Source organism: Fringilla coelebs (genome assembly GCF_963513975.1).
Source record: "Fringilla coelebs genome assembly, chromosome: 1".
Taxonomy (NCBI): Eukaryota; Metazoa; Chordata; class Aves; order Passeriformes; family Fringillidae; genus Fringilla; species Fringilla coelebs.
The window spans coordinates 5,375,585-5,399,929 of record NC_140028.1 but is presented as its reverse complement, the minus strand read 5'-3'; the positions used below and the strand labels follow the sequence as shown (position 1 = coordinate 5,399,929).

Genomic DNA, 24,345 nt, shown 5'->3' with positions numbered 1-24,345 from the left:
CCTGCTTAGTCTGCACCTTGACTCTTGCTTCCTGGATAAATAAGAGTAGCAAGTTCCCAAGAGAACAGGAGAAGAGGGGATGCTCACAGCAGCCAAGAGCAGCTTGGCTTGAAGAAATTAATAGGGAAGCCCACAAGAATAGCTTGAATACCACTGATTGTTTTGGAAGATATGAAGAGTAGAGGAAGGCCATGAGGCAAAGGCTGGAAAGCATTAGGATATTTCTCTCTCTCGGATTCCCTCCAAGCAGAAGAGCAGCTAAGGAAGACAAAGCTTTTAGAATGCAGAAAGCAGAAAGGCTGTTCCCTCCTCTTGGACATCCTGAACCTAACATTAGTTGTCACAAAGATTTCCTTAAGTTAGTGAAGATGACTGAAAAAAAGGAGTTTTCAAGGAGTCTTTTCTATTAATGTTGTAGAACCAATTAATATTTATTGGTTTTGTATATATATTTACATTTCTTTGAGTCAGTTAATGCTCTTTTGTGGGGTTCAAGGGGAAAAAGTCTTCTGTTATTTAACATAAATCTCTTCCAGGCCTTCTATCCCAGGCCTTGTGTTCAATACACCATCTCCAAGTTCTGAAATTAGGTCCCCTGGGTTCTACATTTTCCACAGCGCTGAAATGTGCACAGTATGATGTAGACAAATACAGAGATATCTGTAATGGCTAATATGGAGCTGTATTGATTTTGTTGGTTATATGATGTTTGTTTACTTTTTTAAGCCCTGTTTGAGAACATTTTCTATTCCTTTCGGGCTACTGACATATTTTCCATTTGCTACAGGAGCTAATATCAATGCTACACCATGTGTGTGTAAATTTGTTGGGTGAGTAGGAGGAGATGCTTCCTTCAAAATACAGGCTCTCCAGACCACATTCTGCACACATTTATCTTAGTTTAAAGTCAACAAATACACCAAAACAACCAAGTTTTGCAGGATTTACAGAGAAAAACTGATCAGAATCTGTTCCAGTCTGTCAGGATTCACCATTTTTGTCTGTTGGGAAAGCTGTGGGTGTTGTCTCCCACTCCCTGTTTTTGGAAGGGGGTGGGAACACAATACCACATGGGAATAAAAAAGCAGCTTTACGGTGAACTGATATATGAACAGGAATTAACAGGGTGGTGGGAAGGGGATGAATCAGCCAGTCCCAGGGAAGACAAAGAGATTTTTCAGACACTACCCTGGATCTCACCCACTCAGACACAGCATCTTTTCTTGGCCCCTGTGATACATCACTTCTTCCTCCCATGAAAACCTAGTACTGCAGGATCAAGAAAACCTGACAATGGCCCTGGTAGGAGCAAATCAACTGATCCTACACCCAGCCAGTGGTGCACAGTCAGTCCATGAGTGCCAAGCCAGCCCAAGGCACCCAGAACTGCTTCTGTGTACATGAAGTTCACCCCAGTGCTGAAGTCTAGAAAATACGGAACCCAACAAAAGTTTGGGCATCTGCAATCCCAGAATTAGGGAAGCATTCATTCCAAGCTATGGAAGACAGAAGAAATATGTGGTCATTATCTCTGAGGTCATTTCAACAGCAGGTATCTATGTCACTCTTATGGTAAAAGACCCAGACTTGAGGGTCATGGAGGGGGAAACAGATTTTGAAATGCAAAAATGGAGGCTGTACAAAGGCTTAGAGGGTTCTTCTGGAAAAAAAAGTGCATTTGGGCTTAAATCCGTATGGTAAATTATCTGTTCTCCCCCTGGTGCAGGCAAGTAATTCCTCTCACTTTAATGGACAATTTTATGGCTGCTAATAACATTTGTATCTTAGATAATGACAAGGATAATCAAATCTCATGCTTGAGGGCATAAACTGATTGCTGCGGGGGTTAGCAACAAAATCGCCATTGCCATATATTGCACAGGTGTATTATGGGATAGATTTCCTTCCTCCAAAGTAGAAAGGCATTGGTGTCTGCCAAGGTAACAGATTGGATGATTGTCTGTGCTATGGAAATTGCTGGTTTGTATGCATGGGATTTAGGGAAAGGGGAGGAACCTCTTTGTTTCAGCATTACAGAATATGCAACCCAAAATGCCAAGTGAGCAGGGGCTGCAAGATGAATATTGATGCCTGTCCCAGCAGAACAGCTCTCTTAGACCCAAATTCAGCCTCGACCATCACAAAGTCCACTGTCAGACAGCAAATGTTGCTGTACATTGAGCACAGCATTTAGAAACATCCACTGAATGCATAACCTAAGAAGCTGAGGAAAAACCCCAATAAACCATTTGGCCTGTTGCAGGATGCTCAGATCCTCAGTCCACCACTAAGGGGTCAATCAGCTCAGCAGGCAGCTCCTGCAGGGCAGCTCTCAGCCACCCATTCCTAGAACACAGGGCTGGAGGGGCCTCCAAAGGTAACTGAGCCCTGTCAAAACTGAGGCAGGCTGAAATATACCAAACCCGTGTGTTTTGGATAATTGTTAAACCACTTCAGACAAATATCCCATTACTGGCACTCTGGAGGTTCCTTGCAGATCATGTTACAGCTGTTTTCACAGCTGATGATCAACCTACATCTGGGTATGTATGCAGAAAAAACTCACATCAATGTCCTCTTTACAACAACCTTTCCCATGTTTGAACCTGTTATTATTCTCCCCCCTTCATGTATTTCATATAAGCTAAACAATCTCTGTCCACTTCACACTGAATACAGGTTAATTTTTCTTTCAGCATTTTGATTTTTCTCATCTTTCCACAAAACACTGCGTGCCCAAAACTGCACTCAGTTTCCAGGCTGAAGTCTTACCACTTTATCAGCATAATGTTGTAGTACTTGCATCTACTCAGTTTATATCATTTTTTATATGTCTCTTTGATACTTTCTTCTTCAGTGTAATTCTGTGCACTTGACTTTATTGAATTTCATCATATTGATTCCAGACCATTTCTCCAATCTAGCAAAATCGTTTTGTATTCTGCTCCTGCCCTCGCAGTGCTAGCCACCCCTCACAATTAATGTGTGTACTCTCTGTTCTACCAGACAAGCCATTAATGGGAAACTTGAATAGTACCAGCCACAGGACAGACCCCTGTATGACTGCATATGTTATGTCCATCCAATCTGACAGACAAACAGTGATAAATATCTCTGCATTTTTAATCCTATTGTGAAATCATCTGGGGCAGATTTAGCAGATCTTTGGGCTTGTATTTTCTGCCCCATTTACACCTGCACAGTGTATATGTTTTTCACACATGTGAGAAGCCCAGTCACTGTCCAGCCTCTGGTCCACAGTGTGCGTCCACCCAGATTTTACTGTCACCTTGCAGTTTAACCCAGTCTAGGATTTTCTACTGCAATTATGAGAACTCAATGCTATTATCATGCCACATATGTAATAAATGTCACAACCAACTGATTCCCCCTCCATCAGCTATCTGCTGGAATAAAAACAACCCACAGAAGAGCATGAGTTACTCAAGAAAAAAATTGGGGTTGTTCCTGCTTGTCCCTTGTTATCCCCTAGGTACTTTCACGCCAATTAACAGCTTGGTCAAATATCTTTCTGAAGATCAAATTTAGGTTGACTGAGCATTAACTGCCCATGTTCTCTCCTGTCCTTTTTTTAAAGATAGGCAGCATGTTTGTTTTTCCCTGCAACAGCCACTGGCTGGGCTGTTCAAACAGCAGCCATAAAAAGCTGGTGACACTGCTAACACCGAACAGTTGCTGTTAGAGAAGAGGTTTGATTCTTATCCCAATATTCAGCTGGAGACAGAATTGTAGAATGCACTGATAGCCCCTCAGGGAAGCCCAAACCTTCAGAAAAAAAAAAAAAAGGACAAGATAAACGTACATAGATCCCAAGCAAGATCGAAGGCAAACTTCAAACAGCCTGTGTGTGTAGGGAACCATTAAAAATACAGGACAAGGAGGCCAGTCCATACCTTGCCGCAAGGCAGGACAGAATGCATGGGTCACTCCTGACAGATGCTTGTCCATCCTGTTCTGCAAGACCTAGCAAAGAAGAGCCTAGGGCACCCTGCACCAACACATTTCTGTTTTCTCAAGTATCACTGCTAGAAAAGTTTTTTTCTCTGTTGCTACTCTAATGCTTCCTCGCTGTTAACATTTCTCCTTATTCACTGTGCCACACTCGAGGTCTTCAGAACCAGACCTGGAGTTTTGGTCAGATTTGAAATGTTCCACAGGCTGGATTCTTGTCAGAAATAGTATTTAACTCCTCATCACCCAACCTGCAGTCAGGCTCCATCTAGTTATCCAATTCAGGACCACACATCCCCAAGAGCCAGCAACCTCCACCATGACAATTATTGCTGGGCACTCAGAGCCAAGCTTGCATCCTGTGCCTCTTCCTCTTCAACACCACCAGCCTTTACTGTGTGTGATCCATCTTGGGAAAAGAAAAACCTCCTGAACCCTTTAGAAATAAATCTATGTTATACCAAAATGCCAGCAGCATGCCTACATCATAAGGAGACTGATTTCAAACATCAGGCAGCAAGAGCAATGAAGCAAGTCTGAAACTTTATGAAAAATTGTCTCTGGTGCCAGTCCAGCAAGTCAAACCAGACCTGAATGCAACCCACACAGCATAAACTATCACAAGTACAGGAGTGGTACAAGGCCTTCTGAAAGAAGATATAAAAGGGGGTGGATATCTGGGGAGAAAAAAAATTAAGGTATTCTGAATCATACCTAGTGCTTTTCACTCATTAAAATAAACCTTTTGGATGTGCAGTACATTCAGTAACTGACTTGTAGCACTGCTAATTTGCCTATGTTAGCCTACATCTCTAGGTATCAGCTCATGCTCTTTCCCCCGACTGCCAGAGTGCACTCATTAAGGTAAACACATTGCTGCTGAAGTACTAATTGTTTTGAAAAGTGCCCTTTAAATAAGAGGCCTTTTACTACTAGGCAGGATGTGTTTTAAGAGCTTAAGCCTTTGCTGCCAGAAGACCGGACGATCATTTTTTGTTTGTCAGAGAAAAATACCAGAAATGAATGAAAGAGTTGATAGGGCATCAGTACAGACTGAACAGCAACCACCTCCTTCTTCCTCTTGGGATCTTCATTCCCACATGGAACAGCAAAAGAGGGGAGAAACTCCAAAGTAGAGAGATTGGGAAGATCAGTGAATTGTATCAATGTATCAGTTGTAAGGTCAACTGAAGAGTTCAGGTCAATTCACCTGGTGCTCCCAACGGCACAGATCCAGTGTTGCTGTTTTAACTATCAGTTGCCTAGAACCCACCCAATGTCACTCCTAACACTTTTAAGTAATACTGAAAAAAATACCAAACCAGGAAAAAGAAGAGAGAAGAGAAGAGAAGAGAAGAGAAGAGAAGAGAAGAGAAGAGAAGAGAAGAGAAGAGAAGAGAAGAGAAGAGAAGAGAAGAGAAGAGAAGAGAAGAGAAGAGAAGAGAAGAGAAGAGAAGAGAAGAGCACCCCACACAAACAAAAAAAAAGACATATTTGGTGTCTACAAGCAAACAAACAGTAGATCAGGAATGTTTTTAGAGGACATGTCAAAGTGATGGTGGGTGGATAACTTTAAATGTTGGAAGAGACTTCACTCCCCAAATGTTGGTCTCCAGACTACCACATCCCAAAATACAGGGTTTTTTTTTCCTCTTTGGCAGTCTGGGGCGATCCAGTTTTTTTGAAAGCTTAGTATATGTGATGATCCTGGATAATGCTGAAAGAGCATCCTTCTACTGTTTCTAGTTCTCAGCAGAAAATACAATATGTTTTATTCTGTAAGGAACTCTTCTAAAATTCATGGTTTACTCTGGAAGTGCAAGAAGTCCCCAAAGGCCTGAAAAGATGTGAGCCAGCATTGAGACTTCAAGTCACCTTAAAACTATGAGATGCTTTTCTGATGCAAGATTGTAATGGAGAGTTCAATCATCTTTATTTCATGAACTGTTTTTAAATATTCTTGATGCAGTATCTTACATGACACAGCCTGCATGCAGAGCCTTATGGTCAGGGCTCCACGTCCTTCCTGGTCCTGGAATTAATTTCATTGCAGTACAGTATTTTATATGTATCCAGAGCAAAGTTAAATTAAGCACCAAACTGCAGATATTTGAGAAATTATTACTGCTGCAAACACTGTTTGCACTGAGTGAAGTTAGCCTTGTTTCACCATAACAGCTCAAACTACTAACAACTAATAGTAACTGCTCATTAGTTCAAGTAATGGAGATATATCCCTCTGAAACAGGAATATTTGACACCTTTTCCTACTGTGTCTGGTCCTGAGAAGTTCCATGTGGGTGTGAAATGCAGCAGAGTGACAAATCAAAACTCAAGTGGCTGAGGTTTGTTACAACATTTAATTTCTGACACAGTTCCCAGAGCCCGTGTTGGTTTAAACATAGGAGGAGGACATCCTTTCCAGAGGACATCAAAAGAAAAGAGGGTGAGAGAAATAAAACATTCTATCTCCACCCAAAACACCCCTGTAATGAGTTAATGGTAGCACACATCTGAAATTGCTGACATTGCCAACTGCCTTAGGAGTGGATCTCCTAATTTATATCTTCCCTTCAATATGTCAAGAATATCCCTAAATTGGGAGTCTGTGAGCATTTCCTTAGAGCTAATCTCCTGCACTACACAATTAGAGAGCTGCAGCAGGTTTCATTCATCAATCTGTGCCCTCGAGCCCTCTGTGAAATTTTTCTGCCTGAGAAGGAAGGTCCTCTTCTCTGATGGGAAAGCAAGGAGACAATCAGCTTCCCATCAGATGCATTTTAACCCCACTACTTGCCTGCTTTCTCCAAAGCTCTTTTTTTTCTTCTGGTGCAGGGAATTGAAAGGACAAAGCAGTCTGCTCCCTCCTAATCATCCTAATAAGTAACAAATACAGGAGCCCTTAATAGAGAGATTCCTTTCACTGGCATGCCCTAATCACCTCCATAATGAAAGCAGTTAAAGAGGATATTGAACCCTTTAACCAACTGATAACTGCCTAAGCCTCTTGTGGCAATTGGCCAGGTATTAATAAAAAAAAGTCATTGAACTCCTTAAAATGAAAAAGACTGCTAAGAAACTTCAGGGATTCTTCCCCAGAAACAGAAAAAATGTAAGTGCCCATTACACTTGAGAAAAAAGAAAAGCATCTCAGTGGATCAGAAAGTGATAGATCAGAAGAGGTTGTCAACTGTCTGGTTGTCATAAAAGCAAGGAAAACACACAAACAGCAAGAAAAGAACCACACACCACCAAAAAAATAGAATAGCAACATCAACGTTCTTCCTCAAGATTTCTCTTTGCTCAAGTTTGAGGTATGCAGTAGGCATGTAAGTTTAGCCTTTCACTTTCAATTAAAAAGATACAAATCAGTATAAATATCAAAGTCAACTTCGTTATTAAAAATAAATAAATTTGAAAGCTGTTTTTGAAGATATTTTCCATTAGTTGGTTTCTATAGAATATAGCTCCTTGCATTGAAGAATTCTTGTCAAATAATGCCTTGATCCAAAACAACTGTGATTCAAAATATTTTCTCTGCTACTTATAATAAACCTTGGATCAGGCCTTCATTTCTGGGTTTGGGGTTTTTGTTTTTGTTTTGTTTCTTTTTTCTTTTTGTTTTTGCCAAATATTCTTTTATAGAGGAGGTGTCCATAGACAGTCTCACTTTAATCTAAGGAAAGGCTGTAGCTACAACACCAGCAATATCAATTTTAGTTGTAGCTAATCAAGTCAGAGATACCTGGTGGGTATCGGCAGCATGGAAATCTACCTAAAACCAGCAGATTCCACAGACTATAATCCCAAGAAAATACAAAATGATAACTGAATTGCATTGCAGCAATGTCCATGGGTGAAATTTCTGAAGCAGTCCATGGCTTCATCCAAAACTATCCAAAAAGAGGAGAATAGGCCTGCTACACACAGCAAACATCAGTTGCAAGTCCACAGTAACCTCTTAGCTCCACTTGCAGGCATCAAGGACTCATTAGTTCTGCATCACCAGTAATGTCCTTGCTAGTATCTGTTAGAGGAGAAGGGGATCTTTTATGTGGCCTCTAACTATATCCAGCCAAGGACCTTCAGTAAAATCCATAGCAAGTGGATACCTGATAGCCTAAAGAGCCTTTGACAGAAGACACACAGTAATAACAGAGATAATTAGCCAGAACAGCACATGAACCTTCAGGAAATAAAGCTCCAGGTTCTGCTATTACTGCATGTCAGAAGACCTAGGCTGCAGGAGTTTGCCAGTATCACCTTGAACTCCTTATGCATCTCTGACTTTGGTTCATCTCCACTGTTCAATCTGGCTGTAAATTTATGCCATGTCATCCAAAAGAGAAAGAAGTGAGCAGTTTGGCAATTAGAAATAGCTCCCAACCTGCATCTTCAGAAAGTCATTTTCTCTTCTTGTTTCTAAACTGAGGATAATTTTTACACAGAAGTGTTGTGAAGATGAATCACCTAATGTCAGTACAGCATTCTGAGTATAAAGTTCTGTGCAGATCCAGCTCAAAGCCATGAGAAAGGATTTCAGCATTTATGGGGGAATATGCTCCGACACTGAAGGAACCGAGCACCTCAGCTCATTCGAGGAAACACAACAGCATTCTCAGCTGTCCTTCGTGCCAGACCAGCAGCACCTGTCCCAAAACTCATGGTGTCCAACAGGGAAGCTCTCCATTAATCAGTTTTCCTTTGGTCAAGCCTCATAGTTGTGAAGCTGTCCCAAGAAAAAGCAAAAGTTTTTTATTATTTTTATTTGAAGGAGGCATAAGCCCACTGCCAACAGCTAAATTCCTTTCCTTATTCTTAGTCAAAAACACCTTCTTTCATTCCCAGTTCTGCCTGTGAACCTCTGCTTGCCGTCCTTGTATCAGCAGAATAATTCTCTTCCTCCTAACTTCTTTCCTAAAACACTTACCAAAACCTCTAGCTTCTAACCTTGACTGTGGGTAAACACAGATATTTCTATTCTCACACTTGCAAGTGTCCATAAATGGGTCTACTGGCTAGAAAAATAATCAATAAGCAAAGACTATAAAGTGGAGAAAATAGAATTTCAAATATCTTTGTGGTTTTTCTCAAGAAAAACAAGTGGACCCAAGAACTACTAGGTCTCAAGAAGTAGGGGGAAAAAGGAAGATTCAGAAAATCATAGAACATACTGCTGATAAAGACTTCAAGAGGTCAGCCAGTCCATTTTCCTTTCCAAAGGCAAAAGCAGCTGCAGCTTATTCATTCCTGGGAGATTTTTGTCTTATCTCTTTTTAAAGCAGTCTCCTTAGGCAGTTTCTACCTGCACACAACCATCCTGATGGCAGGGAAGAGTTAATCTAAATCTCACTTGCTTCAGGTAAAGAAAGAAGTTATGAATAGTTAGGAGGAAGTAAAAGAGCACCAAATCCTAAAAATCTACAAGACACTAATTTCTCCAGTGTTGTTACATTAAGGAAATCTTCAGGCACCTCCACCTAGCTAGTGACCAGAGGTTTCTCAATATTTCCCCAAAACTGTTTTCCTACTCTTACAATTATGTTTGCACTGCCAATAAACCATACTGGGGGAAGTTGCAGCTCAGCATCATTCTGAGCTGTAATTTTTATTTGTTTATCAATGATTTTTAAAAAGCTTTTGCTGAAGTGCCTCTGGCAGGACTCTGAGGTATCATTGCAAAACCAGTTTTCAAGAACTCAAGAACTTTATCCACAAATGTGAGCAAAGTAGCCTCAAAGTCTCCTTTGTTGGCAGAACACTATTCTGGTATTGTTTTCTTTCTTTTTTTTTTTTTTTTTTAAACTTATTTTCATCAGACAAAGAATATAGTGTGAAACAATCTTCCAGACTATTTTAGTTTTGCAGGGGAGAAAAATCCCACACGCAGTCCATCTTCACAGGGCTCACTGTAGCAGACCTCCTTCTTGGTTTGGAGATACCTCCAGCAGATATTCAGGTCCTCAGCATCCAGTTTCCTCCACTAAAGTTTCAGATGGCATGAGTGAAGAGATTTGTTACTTCAGTGCATCTACAAGCATTTGTCTCACCAGAAAATCTTGCTCTCTGCTTTCACCTGAATTTATTAATAATTGATTGGCTTAATCTACTCTGTGCTTGTTTGGTTTTTTAACAAGATATGACCTTCATGGTCCTGGCAAGTCATGAATGTCACAGTTAATTGACCAAACTATTTGTGTCTTTACTCTTAATCTCTTCTCTTACATGTGCTGTTTTCTTCCTTTCTTTTCTTTCTCTCCATTGCAGGTTGTCCATCTGCCACGATTCCCTACTCAAACCTTTTCAATGGACTGGCTCCAAATATTACCATCCATCAAAAACCAAAAGCAGACTCAAAACACCAGAGGTTAGTCTTAAAAGAGGAGCAACAAACAAAATAATTCACTTGTGAGAACCGTTCAATCTTTTCCTTACCCAAATTAGAGACATCACTGCACTACTAAGTTGGTGTTTTTACACCCATTTTATGGAAGGGTAAAACGATGCAGAGAAAGAACACGGAGATGCAACCGCTCTCCCAAAATGGATTTAAGCATGTGTTTGCTTAGTTCATTAATGCAGGTTCAAACTCCCTGTCAGGACGCCATCTGCCAGAAGTATGAAATGTCCTCATCTGGATGCAGACAGCTCCTGAGTGTTTGGCTACTCAGCAGCCAACCAGCTGTCAATAGGTGGATGTTCCATTCACCATTACAGGTATTGCACGACATTCTTTTAAAAAGTATTTTATCTGAATAGTTCACTCACTGCTTATAGTAGGTTAAAAACTGAAAACAGAGGCCTAAAAGCTACAAAAAGAGACTCATAATTCACAGCACAGACTGCCTTAATTTTGCTCCCCTTAGAGTCACTTCTCAGGAAAAAATACATGAATAACAATTTTCAATCTGTTTGTTGTTTCAGTTCAATTTAGGGTGACACAAGCAGCTTTCAGTTCTTTACATTCTGCACAAGCCTCCAGAAATATTCAGTGTTTACTAGAGTTTGGTGGTGTTAAATCAAGTACAACTATCACCCTTTAAGGCCTAAATGATAGAGCGATATCCGTACCAATAACACATTTTGACAGTGTTGACACCTGCTTACAGAAAAGCAGTTTAATGACCTATAGAAAAGGGCATTAAAACTTGCTAGAAATCCTAGAAATAAGCCTTTGTTTTTGGAAGGTGGTGTTTTTATTCATAGTATCAAGCCTTTAAATGAACTCTGTGGTATATTCTATAGCATATCTCATAAAAGACAAATAGCTGGATGAAGAACTTCATTAAACCACTCTTTTTCGTCATTTTGACTGTGCAAATGGAAATGGATAGGAATTCATACTAGCTCACTCTGAAACAAGAACAGTCCTGAAATGAATGCAGCACCTGCTGAGCGCCAAAAAAAGCTTATTAACTCTTTTTGATCCCCTAAAAACTTTTACACAATTCAAACACAGCCAAAACTTTGTAGAAACTGGGGGAGAAGAAGGGGAGGGGGAGAGGATTTTCTACTAATTGATTTTAAGAGCAGACTCATCGAGTGTTGTAGCACCTGCTGTTGTCGACCTTTCCATTGTTGTGTTGGTTTAAAATAAAAAGAAAATGAAAAGGAAAGAAAGAAAGGACAAGAACATTGCACCTGAGGAATAGAAACACATCTTTTGCCCCAGGTTAAAAAAAAAAAAAACAACCCTGTTTTCATATACTTGATTAACTCTCACTTTTTAATTTAATAATCAGCTTAACAAGTGAGCACTAACCCCCAACCATCCGCCAATAAAAGCCAAATACCATAGATTAGAGGAAATGAGAGACTTGACCAAATCTCAGTGCTTTGCCTCACACAGGAGATTTTCAGGTTTTCTCGGTCTTTTCCAAACAGGTCTTTAAGGATGCGTTTCCACGAGAAGCAACAAGCCGCAGAGCTTGCCCGAGGACAGGAGTCCGGAGCTGCGGCGGCGGACGGGAACCGAACCCGAGCGCCACAGCCCCAGGGCTCTGCCAGAGCTGTCCCTGTCCCTCCAGCACCATGGACTGGGGACACTGCCGGACCTGTCCCTGTCCCTCCAGCACCACGGACTGGGGACACTGACAGAATTGTCCCTGTCCCTCCAGCACCATGGACTGGGGACACTGCCGGAGCTGTCCCTGTCCCTTCAGCATCATGGACTGGGAACACTGCCGGAGCTGTCCCTGTCCCTCCAGCACCACGGACTGGGAACACTGCCGGACCTGTCCCTGTCCCTTCAGCACCATGGACTGGGGACACTGCCGGAGCTGTCCCTGTCCCTCCAGCACCACGGACTGAGGACACTGACAGAACTGTCCCTGTCCCTCCAGCACCACGGACTGGGAACACTGCCGGAGCTGTCCCTGTCCCTCCAGCACCATGGACTGGGGACACTGCCGGAGCTGTCCCTGTCCCTTCAGCACCACAGCCCGAGGACTCTGCCGGAGCTGTCCCTTCAGTACCACACACTGGGGACACTGCCGGACTTGGACCTTGAGCACCATGGACACTGCCGTGGGTGTCCTTTCAGCATCACAGTCTGGGGACACTGCCAGAGGTGTCCCTTCAACACGGCAGACTGGGGGCATTGCCGGAGCTGTCCCTTCAGCCCCATGTCTCAGGGGCAATGGGGCACCTGTTCCATGGTCTGGGGACACTGTTGGACCTGTCCCCTGGCACTGGGAGAGAAGCACCGGCTTCTCCCTGGCTACTGATGGGCCATGGCCAACCATGAACACCTTTGATTAAATTAAAGCCACAGTAGTTGAAACCAGCACAGTGAAGAGGTAATCACTCCAGACATGTTGCTAGCATGGCAATATCACAGAGTACAATTAAGTTAGACATAAATTAGTCTGCAACCATATGCATCTTGCTCGACTTTCTGGTCCGCCGATTCCTATCACTGCTTTGTCTGAAGGGATGTTTTGTGGAGATAGAGGTACCCTTCCAGATTAGGCAAGGTCTTTGTTCATTCTCTTTTAAAGGTTAGCCTGCAATGATATTTAAAACACAGTTTTGCTAGAGTACATACTGAGTAAAGCAGGCTCACCGATGCACACCCCACTGTATGTGCTTCTGGAAGTCTGTCCAGAAGGTTTTAGAGGGAGAAGGATGTATATGAGAGCACACACACAGATTTGAAAAGAAATAGCCAGCACAAAATATTAATATGAACATTGTAGGTCACTTCCCTGGACAAGAAACATAGATAACAACTCTTATTTTTCTAAGAACTTAAACAAAGTAGTTTTTGGGGGTTTTCCCATCCATGAGACAAATTAGTAGAGGATAAATAAGAAATTAAAGAAAAATCTTCCATGCTTACTTTTACAAACTAGCTGTAGATCAGATAACATCATGAAGCCACTTTAGTACTGAAGTGATGGTACAAAAAATAGAATTGCATTTGGCAAGATTCAGAGAGCAACTATTAATAAACTTTTGAAAGACGGATCAGATATCCTCCCAGAGCACAGCTTCCCAAGTGAACAATTGTTACAGAATGTCTGCAACTTTCTGCATCATTCTTTATTATCAGTCTTCCTCCCAGTGGTTCCCTGTTGCTATACACATTTTTAAATTTAAACAATTCATACATCCCAAAGCACCTCTGCCTACAGAAATGCATTCTGAGGTTCTCCAAGCTTCCTAAACAAATCCCAGCCCTCTGAAGGAGGAAATGCTACAACTTCCCATGCAGGTTGTACTTGTTTATGGGTAAAATACCATCAAAACAGCAAGTTCCTGTACAAACAGCCCTTTCTATCTTTCGCCAACAGACCTTAAGAACGCAGCAAGTACTGCAGGCAGCTCCTAGGCAGGAGTACAGGACACCGTGAGCACACAGGAGTGTGTGTGGAAGGCTTGTTGTAACACAGAGCAGCACGACAGAGCAGTATTCACTTAGCACACACAAGTGGCAAGAGACAGGCTGAGGAGAAGAGACTCAGTGGTCAAAGGAGGAAAGAGAGTTCTGACATTGTAACCAACAGCGGGAAATACAAATCATCAGCCAAAGTTGCATTCTACTTTATATTCTATAACCTGATAATACATGCATTTGTATTAATATAGCTAATAACAGAAAGGTAGAGGAAATTAACCCTTAAACATCTTATCTTTGTAAGGGCAAATAGGCTTTATCCTGTCAGATGGTCTTTCTAAGGAAATTTTTTACTGCCCCAGGTAAATATAGTCAAATACAAACATAAGCAGACACTTTTCAAAGTGCAGTGGACAGCACGTTCTGCTGAAAACTCAGTATCTTCAGGTGGTAGTGTGAAAATTTCTTGTAACAGTCCCTACATGGCAAAAAGACCAAGTCCTTCTGAACTAATTTCATGTCCTTTTATGTCTAATGCACTTTCAAACAGCCACTGAGTTAGAGGGGTCTTTTCAGACCTCCACAGATCTGGGAAAAAACCATTATCAACTGCCTTGGTAAACCCACCTTAAAGAACACAAAACCAGCACGAGTAAACCTGCTCATCCAGCCAGAGCCAGAGTTGTAGCACAGTTCTGTGTGCGCTCCGCAGCCTCTAGTCACTGTGGTATTTATTTTTATGGCAGAGAAGCAAACTTTGTGACAAATTCTCAGCTTTATCTGAGGGAAGCAGGGAAGTACAAAATGACAGCCTGTGGCTGTGTCCACTGACTGCCCCTTGACTGTCCTGGGAAGCAGCACATCTGGGAAGCTGGGCAGCATGGATGTGACAGCAGGCATCATCCTTTTGCCTGGCAGACTATGTGCCCACAAAGGGGAAATGCAGACTGTGACCTGTTGTCACATCAGATGCTCCAGTTGCAATAAAAACTCCAGGAACACATTATCAGTGCCCAGGGTTTGAGCACAGCTGTGGGAACCACCACCACTGCCCTTGCCAACTCCGAAACAAAGTTTGCAAAAGCAGGTCTATCCATGCCTGGCTACATTAAGGGCTTTCCCAGCTGATCCAGTTCCCATGCCCTCATCATTTTCATTCTCCTCCAGCTGCTTTTTGCCTAAGTTTTCCCCATGTCTCTTAAGGTGGAAAAAGGAGTGTGACAACAGGGCCTTCTTCCTGAGGGGAAGCCCAGGAGTGTCACTCTGCCTCTTCCCTCTTCTTCCCTCTTCCTCTCCATCCAAGCCACAGTACCATGGTAGCCACCTGGCCAGTGCCAATGCCCCTAGCCAGACCAGCCCCACTCTTCTCCAGTCACCCAAAAGACAGAGAATCCATCTCCAGGAGAAGAGGTGTGGGACACCCTCAAGTCCAACAAGTGCCCAAGAAGAGCATTAAATTATGTAACACGGAACGGAAGCAAAAAGACTCATCCAGCACAGACACCCTTGCATGCCACAGCCTCCCTGCCCCTCTCCCTTTTTTTCCAGCCCGGGAAGTTTTTGCCCCAGCCCCGGCCTTGGCCCCACAGGGTCTCCCCGAGGGGAGTCACTCACCGATGGTCGTGATGACCGTGATGGCAAAGTAGAAGGAGCCGGCGAATTTCCACTGGACTCCGGCGCGGTGCGGCTCGGACTGCATGATCACCAACTCCAGCTGCCGGTAGTCCTCGCTGGTGATGTTGTACTTTCCTTTGAGCCGGATCTCCTCGGCTTTGAGTTTCTCCTCCTCCCGCATCTCGTTGTCGGACTCCAGGGCATCAAAGACGGCAGCCCCGACCAGCAGGTAGGTGAACGTGCAGATGATGAGGGACAGGGTCCGCACGTTCTGCCTCTTCATGGCCGCCAGCAAGGGGCGAGTGAGGGGACCATGTCCCCCCCTGGCCGCCCGGGGTTCCGACAGGCCGCAGCAGCTACAGCAGGGGAGCAGCTGCCGGGGGGGCCGGCGGCGCCCGCCGCCGCTGCCGCCGCTCCGGGGCAGCTTGTGCTGCGGCGGCGGTCGCTCCCCGCCCGCCTGCTCGGGCTCCTGGGAAGAAGAGAGGCACAGGAGGCTGCTGGAGCGCCGGGACCAGGTGCCCTGAAGCCGGGAAACTCTGCGTAGGACCTGCCCAAACCAAGCCGTCCCAGTGCGCAGGGCCATCCAGGGTACCCCCCGCTCCTCCCCAGCACCGAGGCCAGGGGCAGGGGGTCCCCGCCGAGGGGCCGACGGCCCCGGCACGGAGTCCTGCGGCGGGCGGGTCCCCCCGCGAAGTTGGCGCGGCGGCGCGGGGAAGGGTCGCCCGCAGCCCGGGCGGGGCGCGGCGGGGAGGCGGAGGCCGCCGCCGTCCCAAGTTTCTTCAGGCGGAGCGGCGGGGCCGGGGGGAGCCGGGCGGCGGCAGCGCGCCCATCCGCGGAGGAGGAGCGGGGCGAAGGGAGGAGGGCTCCCGGGCTCCGGCCGTCGGGGACCCGACCCGCCCCGGCCCCGGCTGCCTGCGGGAGCGCCGGCCGGGAGGGTCGGGACGGGCTGGGCGCTCTATTCCTTCCGCCGCGGTACGCGGAGGGCGGCGGGGAGCCGGGCAGCTGCTGCCTCTGCTGCTGCCTCTGCTGCTGCTGCTGCAGGTGGCCGCGGCGTGGGCAGCGGAGCGGCGTCCGGCGCGGCGAGGGCGGCGGCGGCGGTGTCAGGCGGCGGGCGCGGGGCCGGGGGCAGCATCCCCGGGCGCGCCGGGCCGCGCCGCCGCTCGGGCGGGAGGCGGGGGCGCCGGGCCGGCGGCGTGGCCCTGGCGGCGGGGAGCCGGCGCTCCGCGAGCGGGAGGAGCGGCGCGGAGCCGCCCCGGCCGGCGGGCGGGGAGGCGGCGGCGGCAGCCGCGGACCGAGCACCTGCCCGGGGCAGCGGCGGGGCGGGACGGCGGCGGGCGCTGGCTCCGGCCGCGGGCTGCGGGGAGGAGCGGAGAATCGCCGGCGGCTTCCCCGGGGAGTGCGTGAGGGCAGCTCGGCCCCGGGCGGACACAAAGACGGAGGCGAGAAGAAAAATAAGACAAAAAAAAAAAAAAAAAAGAAAAATTAAAAAAGAAAAATAGGCAAAAAGGAGGGAAAAATGAAAGGGTACTTTCACGGCTGCTACCCCGGCGGTCGGTACCGGGGCTGCTTTATTTAGGATGATTTTAGAACAAAGCCGTTAAGAAAAAGAGCGACCGTCCTCCTCCTCCTTCTCCCGGGCTCTTGACATCATCTCGGGGAGAAGCGAGCCCGCGCCCCGCAGCCATCGCCTGCGCGTGTGTGCGGGCGTGTGTGCGGGTGTGTGTGTGCGGGGGTGTGTGTGTGTGTGTGTGCCCGTGCCCGTGCCCGTGCCCGCTCCGGCGCGGGAGGCGGGAGGCGGGAGGCGGGATGCGGAGCCCGCCCCGGCCCGCCGCGGGGAGCGCCTTAACCCCCTCGGCGCCGCCCCGGCAGGGAGCGGCCGCGGAGCTCCCCCGGCGCGGCTGCGGCTCCCGCCTCCCTTCCCCGGGCTCGGCCACGCCCCGGCCGCCGAGCGGGGCCGGGCGGCGGCGGGCGGGCTGTGCCGTCCCGGCAGGGATAGCCCGGAGCCGTGGCCACCGTCGAGCCGAGCTGCGCGTAGCGGCCGGGACAGGTTTGTGCCACCTCCGCCGCCGCCGGGGACAGCGGCGCCGCGGCCCCACGCACGGCTCTACCGCACCGCGGCTCCGCGCACCGCCGCCCCTCCACAGAACCGACACACAGGCAGAGCCCTGCACACCCTGAGCTTCACGCACCGTCCCCTGCACGCTCTGCGGTGCACACCACCGAACACGCACACACACAGCCCTGCACACCCTCAGTGTCACGCACCATGGCCCCCATGCACACACCGGCACAGCCCTACACTCCTCAAGCATCACACCCCACAGTCACACACAGCACAGTCACTCACCACACCTGCACGTCGTCTGCTGATACTCCATGCACTCAGAAATCCACACATCCCAGTTCCACTCAGGCACCCCACACACACGCTGACCTCGGCACACCACAGCCACACACACCACAGCCCTACACAGCAAAATTCTCTCAGGTCCCCAGCCAAATGTGCCGCAGCATAACACACTCCAAAACCTGCCCACATCCTCCACACAGCAAAGCCCCTTCCCCAGCCTCAGCACATCCCCGAAGCTCAGGCAAGCACTCAGACCCATGTCACAGGCTGGAACTGGATGATGTTTAATGTTCCTTCCTACTGAAGCCATTCTGTGATTCTGTACTCGTTACATACAACCTACATACACGCAGCAAAATGTTCCCAATGGTTCAGAAGAGCCAGCCTGGCTCCACAGGGTCCATCCTCAGCCCCATGGCTCCTGAGCCACCACCCTGTGGAGGCTGCAGTCCCTCAGCTCCTCTAGCCACATCCTGCCTCTTATTCACCATCAGGTTTCCAGCAGCAGGTGTTACCAGTGTTACCACAGGAGCCTGAGGCTGCTTTTTTGTACTCCCTGAGACAAGGCTGACCCTCCTGGTGTTGCCCTGCTCATAATTGCAGCATCCTCCTGCATTAGAGCTGGGATTTTCAGCCTTACCCAGTGAAGGCTGAGCTGGTCCTGATTTCTCTGAGCCTCAGGTTACATTCCCTTGGTTTAGGTCTTTCTTAAATGCTAGGATCACAGGGCTCATTACTGTAATTCTCCATCCATAAAAGCAACTCTGTCTCACTCCTGGTCTAAAGCCTTTGGACACCCTTCCTGAGGCATGAAGGGGCAAAGGGAACCCAGAGCCCTGTAGGTGGATCAGATCAGAAGCCAGTTCTCCAAGACTGAAACCCTCTGGAAGGTGCACCCCAAGCTGAGTGGATGAAGCTGGTCACAAGGCCCTTTGGGAGACTCCTGGATGCAGGGAGGAGGAAGAATTCATTCCATCAATTCAGCAAACAAGAGTTCACCCAGGGCAAATTCTGAATCACATCACCTGAGAGTTACCAGAATCGTTACAGCACAACATGGAGCAAGGTCTCACCTGCCAAAAGAAGTGTGTACAGATCAGCAACAAAGGGAAGGAGGGGAAAGGTGGAGAAAAGAGGAAATATCCAGTTTCGATCAACTCCTTAAATATAGAAGTCTGATTACCTTTGCCCGTTTCTGATTCCTCAAGGGAGAGCAGGAGAAGAGGAATCTATAAATAGTTTGCAACACACAGAATCCTATAGCAAAGTTGCTGGGAAAGATCAATAGCATGATTCAAGGAGGGCTCCAAATTACATCTCAGGGGAGGGAGGTGCTGAACAGAATTGATAAATGAGTTGCAAATGCTGTGTGTGTTGTGTGTATCTAATTAACAGAGGGTGACTGGGATCAATAGCAAGGAAGGAGATGGTCTAAAAATAGGACTCAGGCAGGGACTGCAACCTGCGGGCAACAGCTTGGATGGAAATGTCCCCTGGAGTAATTAACCTTTAGCTGAAAGTGATGGTTATCATGTGGCCAAAGTGGGGCCTGTGGGCAGCTGGGAAGGGATGAGGGCTCTGTGGGGCTTAGGGCACAGAGCAGTGTGACATTGTGGTGACATTGTGGGGGTACAGGCACGGCCATGAGCTCAGAGCCTTCCTTCGGTCAGGCGACAGTGATGAGATGCTGATTGGTGTGGTGCTTTCTGGAGAAATATCTGAATATTGACATTTTACTGGGGTTTTGGAATAGAAAATACATGCTGTTCTGTGTACTCACAAATTTCAACATTGCTTGGAGAAAAGTAACAGTCATTATTTTAAACATCTATTTACTTCCATAAGAATCTGCAGACTTCTTCTCTTTTGCTGACCCTGTTAGCAAGGAAGTACCCACCACTCTGAGGAGCAGTCTTTGCTCATCCAGACTCAACACCATATAGATATTTGAGCCACAGAGAAAATAACTTGCAAAGGGGAGTGTCCTTCACTCCTTCCATCTACAACAGAACTGTCAGGTGAACTCCAAGGGAGAAGGGCAGGCTGTTGGGCAGGATGCTCTGTGGCTCAGCTTACAGGCTCTGCTGAAGTGGCAGGCTTCAACCAAGTGAGAGCCAGAGACACACCCAGGAACAGAAAGTTCATTTGCAGACTGAGTGCAGGATTTGGACCTGGGGTGTACAGCAGGACTGAAAGAAGAGGAAACGGTAAAGAAGAATGTAGAAAATATCTCTGGCAGGAAAAGATTTGGAGGGGTAAGTGGTGAGTGAAAAGCTTTAATATAGACAGAAGTGACTGAAAGTACCTGGACAATAGTTTTCTCCATAAGATAAATAAACAAATAAATAAATAAAGTAATTTTTCTGCTGTAGATGGAGCTACCAAAGGAGCAATCTAGGTTTAGTCACCAAAAGGAAAGTTAACTCAAAGGGACAGCACATAGCTTAGCTCCTCTTGAGTTAAGTCTAATTTGTGGGAGAGAACACTGGCAGGAGCACGGCTCTGAGATGTGCAGTGGGTGCCCTGGCTGCTGACAGCTCTGCTAACCCAAAGTTGCACCTACTGTCTCCACAAAAAGCCAAGTGGAATTTTGAATTTCCCACGTTTTAGGTCAGAGCAAGTGGGTGCTGTGGTGTCACAGCAGCTCTCCTGTTTTACCTTGAGTTCATCTGCAACAAAGGCAAGAGCCAGCCTGAAGGCACTTGGACTGGGAGTTGTTCTCCTGTCCATCCTTTGGACCTGACAGGTTCTCCTTGAGAGAAATCTGATGCCTCTCTCTGTGCAAGAACGGGCTGAGAGCTGCCAATCCATGAGCCATCTTCCAGATGAATCACAGGAGTCACAACAAACCAGAAAAGGAAAAAAGCCCCCAAAACAAGAAAAATACCTGAAAAATATGATCAGTCGTAGAAAGAAGACCTAACCTGTTTATTTTTCAACACAGGTTTTTAAGAAACCATTTTCTTTCTCTGAAAATGGTGGCATGAAGATGACCAGAACAGCAGTTCTGATTCAGGCCAAGGTTCATTGAGCCCAGAAGCCACTCATCCACAGAGCCTGTACAGGCAAAAGGGAATGCCTATGGAACAAGTATATGCAGTTGTTTTTCATCTCCTTAAATACTCTCCCAACCTCAGACTACCTTAAATCAGTGGATTTTCTGAGTTCTGATTTAGTTGTTCTATCCAGTGACCCATGACAGATCTTTCTCCCAAGCACTTGTCCTTCCTCTTCCTGAACCCAGCTGAAACTTTTTGCCTCCTCAGAAAAAATTCGAGCTGAGGGCAGGTTGGATGGAGCTCTGAGCAACCTGGTCTCATTGAAGATGTCCTTGCCAATGTCAAGAGGGTTGGAATGAGATGATCTTCAAGGTCCAATCCAAACCATTCTATGATTCCATGAAAAATTCTCATACTTCCTGAAGATGAATGGATCAATGGATCTGTTCTTCAGAGCAGGAACAGTGCTCCCTTTTATCTGTTTTGTCCAAGCTTCCTTCAGTGGTCCCAAGGACCTGGGCTGGAACAGAGAACACACTGCAATTTCTCCGTGCCATCAGGGCTTGGTGAAGATTTTTAAGTTCAAGAAGACAGCCCTATTTTTAGCCACTCTTCCCAGTGCAGGGCCATAAAATGACATCTCTGTGTGGTTCTCCCATCTCTATTATGTAAAAGGAAGAGGGTCCATGTACACAGGTGAGCAAAGCAGAGGTGTAACCCTGGCTCAGTCTGCCCTACAAAATGTCTCTGGCCCTTTGGGGGAGTTTCTTTGAGTTACTACTATAAAAGAGTCACTGTGTTGAATTTTGATGTGGATGTTCTTTAAAGTGACAATTCACAGAAGGTGGTCACACATAAAGAGTAGCTGTTGCCACGCTGTTCACACGAGAGGAGGGCTGAAAATCTGTAGCAATTCCAAGACCTAATGAGACTGGCAATATATAAGAAAGACGCTGCAATTTCAGTCATTACGAATCACCAGAGGTCCCCCATAAAAATTTTTCACTGCAATCTACAAAATTCATTCATTAAATGATCTGGCCATGAATGAAGTCTGTCCCTTACAATGCAGCTGCAGCATTGAAGTGAACGTTGCAATTTTACGAACTGGGAAGTGGCTCAGTTAAAAATGCAGCGCCTGACTCAAAGCCTGTCATACCCATATCTATCAGTCCTGGTGGCCTTTGGCTGTTATCAGGAACACAAAGATTATGATGACAAGTATTAGTGACTGCATTGCAAGGAGTCAGAGCTCCCTTTAGTTTCACAGGCTCTCTCGTGTCCTTTGCTTCCGCCAGCTGTGTGCATTTGCACAGTCACTGAAGTGTTTGTGGACCATGGACTCAGTCAGCTGAGTGCAAGAGGAAGCTGAGCTCGGGTTACTGGGTGAGTGCACCTGTGTCCTTAGAGCAGTAGCTCAGGAAAATGATGGAGGAGGGAACCTTCCCTGTGCAGCTCTCATTTTACTCTTTGTTCCTTCCTCCCATTGATGTTCAAAGGAGTGCAACCTCTGTTGGATACGCTCGGGCAGGGCTCACACCATTCACCAGCGTTCCTTTCACCAGGCAGTGTTTGTGAGAGGCAGGTGGAACAGGGGACTGGTGCTTTAATTCTTGCCTCCATCCCCCCTGTGCCTGCAACATGACAGTCCTCTTGAAAGTAATCAGCAGTGACAGAAAACATGCACCTAGAGTCTCATTGACTTAGGGAGAGGGTGCTTGTGTGAAGCAACTTCACACGTGGGAGAAAAAAAAAGAACAGAATCAGACCTACGCTTCGTATTTTTCCCACACTCGCTTCTTTTCACAGGGAATTCGCTAATATTAAATCCACCTAGGTGGCAGGAATGTGAGCATCTGGTCCAACCTAAATAGTCTCTTCTGTTCTATTTTTATCCTTGTGTATCATTTTTATTCTGCAGAGCCTGTGCGTGGCAGAAAGGGTGAGTTCACTTCTCGGTGTACAAGCCAAAGGTCTCTTCCAGAACTGCTGTGAGGGATTTGGAAGATATTTCACTCCAGCACAGAATTTATATATAGGCACAAAGCTTTCATTAAACATGAGCAGCCACGGGGACAGCATCAGTCACTGACAGTAATGTATGCACGTCTTGTAGGCACACTATAGAGGAGTGAGCTGCTTGGAGGAATTAATGCAGCAAAGGTGTTGGATATGGATGCATTTCTTACTGAATCGACTCCATCTAAGTTTCCTGAGCCACTGTCACTTCCAGGTCTATTTGTAGATTACCAAATGCTCACAGTGTGACTGTCACTTTTGCATTTACTGCAGCTGATGCCTCAATGTGATATTTAATGCGTATCTTAACTGAATAATTCCCATACCAAACCTGCCCCTGATGAAGAATAAGTCTTTGAGGAAAACCCTGGCAAGGTAAAACAGAAGAGCCCTTAACAGGTACAGCCCTCAACATTGTCACCAGAGGTAACTGAGCTGCAAATATGCAGAGCTCTGGGAGAGACATCTTCCTGCAGCAACGGGTACTGTATTTTGGTGCAACAATTTCTGAATGAAGTGGTGGAAAATGTGCATTTCATTAAAATCACCACTGAAGAAGGAAAGCAGTTGCTGAGGGGGCTTGCTAGCTAGTGCAATAAGCTGCAACTGTTACTAATGGAATGCCACAGCAAAGGCAAAATAGGAGCTGTCATGTATATTTACTGTGGAATTGTCCTTTCCTGTCCCCAAAAAAATTGCTTAGAATATTTAGAATAATGCTGAATGAAATGTGAATGAAATTTTCTGGTTTGTCTTCTCTCTTTTGATTGCTCGAGCAGCAGGATCCAGCTTTTATCTCCTTGGAATAAATGGTTAACATATACTCATCCTTTTTATTTGGAAAAGATTGAGTGGGGTCTTCCACACCTCCTTCCATGTTTTTTTTCCTATTTGAGGACACATGAATACACACACCCTCCAGTTACCTCCATCACTTTCACAGTGCATTTTGTTTTAACATATTTTTTCTGGCCTCTTCTCCCATTGTTTTTGGCCTGACTGCCTCACTTGCTGGGAGGAATGGGGTGCCCAGCTGCGACCTCAGCCTAGATCTGACAAACTTCAGTGGCACCTCGTGGGGTGTCCCCACTGCCTCCACTTGCAGCTCTGCCAAGCTGCCTCAGTGGTCCATGGCCTGAATATTCCAGTTGTGGATGCTGCTGTGAACTCTACCTGAAGGCCAACCAAGCCAATCTGTTTAGAGCAAGTGGAAGAAAAGTTTCTCCCCTCATGTCCACAGACATGCTGGAAGTGTTGGCTTTATCTCTGCAAATTCAGACAGTGGTTGGACTGACTAGCAATTAAGAAGGTGGTGCTAAACATTGTTGTAACTGTATGTGACTGTGTTGAAATGGAAGCAAGACCATAGCAGCAGCTTAAACCTCAGCTAATTTGATTACATTTAGCTGTGCCAGGGTCTCTTACGGGTATTTTCCAAAATAAATTCCAACCTGTATATACACAAAAAGCTGAACTGCTTCTTTGAAAGGAAGATTATAGTGTTACTGGCAGAGATCAGGCAGGATATTTACTGCAGTGAAAACCTTTCCTGA

At 46.3% G+C, this 24,345-nt stretch overlaps 1 protein-coding gene across 1 annotated transcript in view; it reads right to left on the bottom strand.

Annotated features, from left to right (window-relative positions):
• KCNK9 (potassium two pore domain channel subfamily K member 9) overlaps positions 1 to 16,007 on the bottom strand; it is a gene marked incomplete at both ends in the record, with an annotated part of 87,876 nt that extends 71,869 nt beyond the window's left edge. The window contains one exon of the mRNA XM_084212225.1: positions 15,425 to 16,007. Within this exon, the coding sequence (XP_084068351.1) occupies positions 15,425 to 16,007 (583 nt within the window). The remainder of the gene's footprint in view (positions 1 to 15,424) is intronic.
• Positions 16,008 to 24,345: the final 8,338 nt, after the last annotated feature.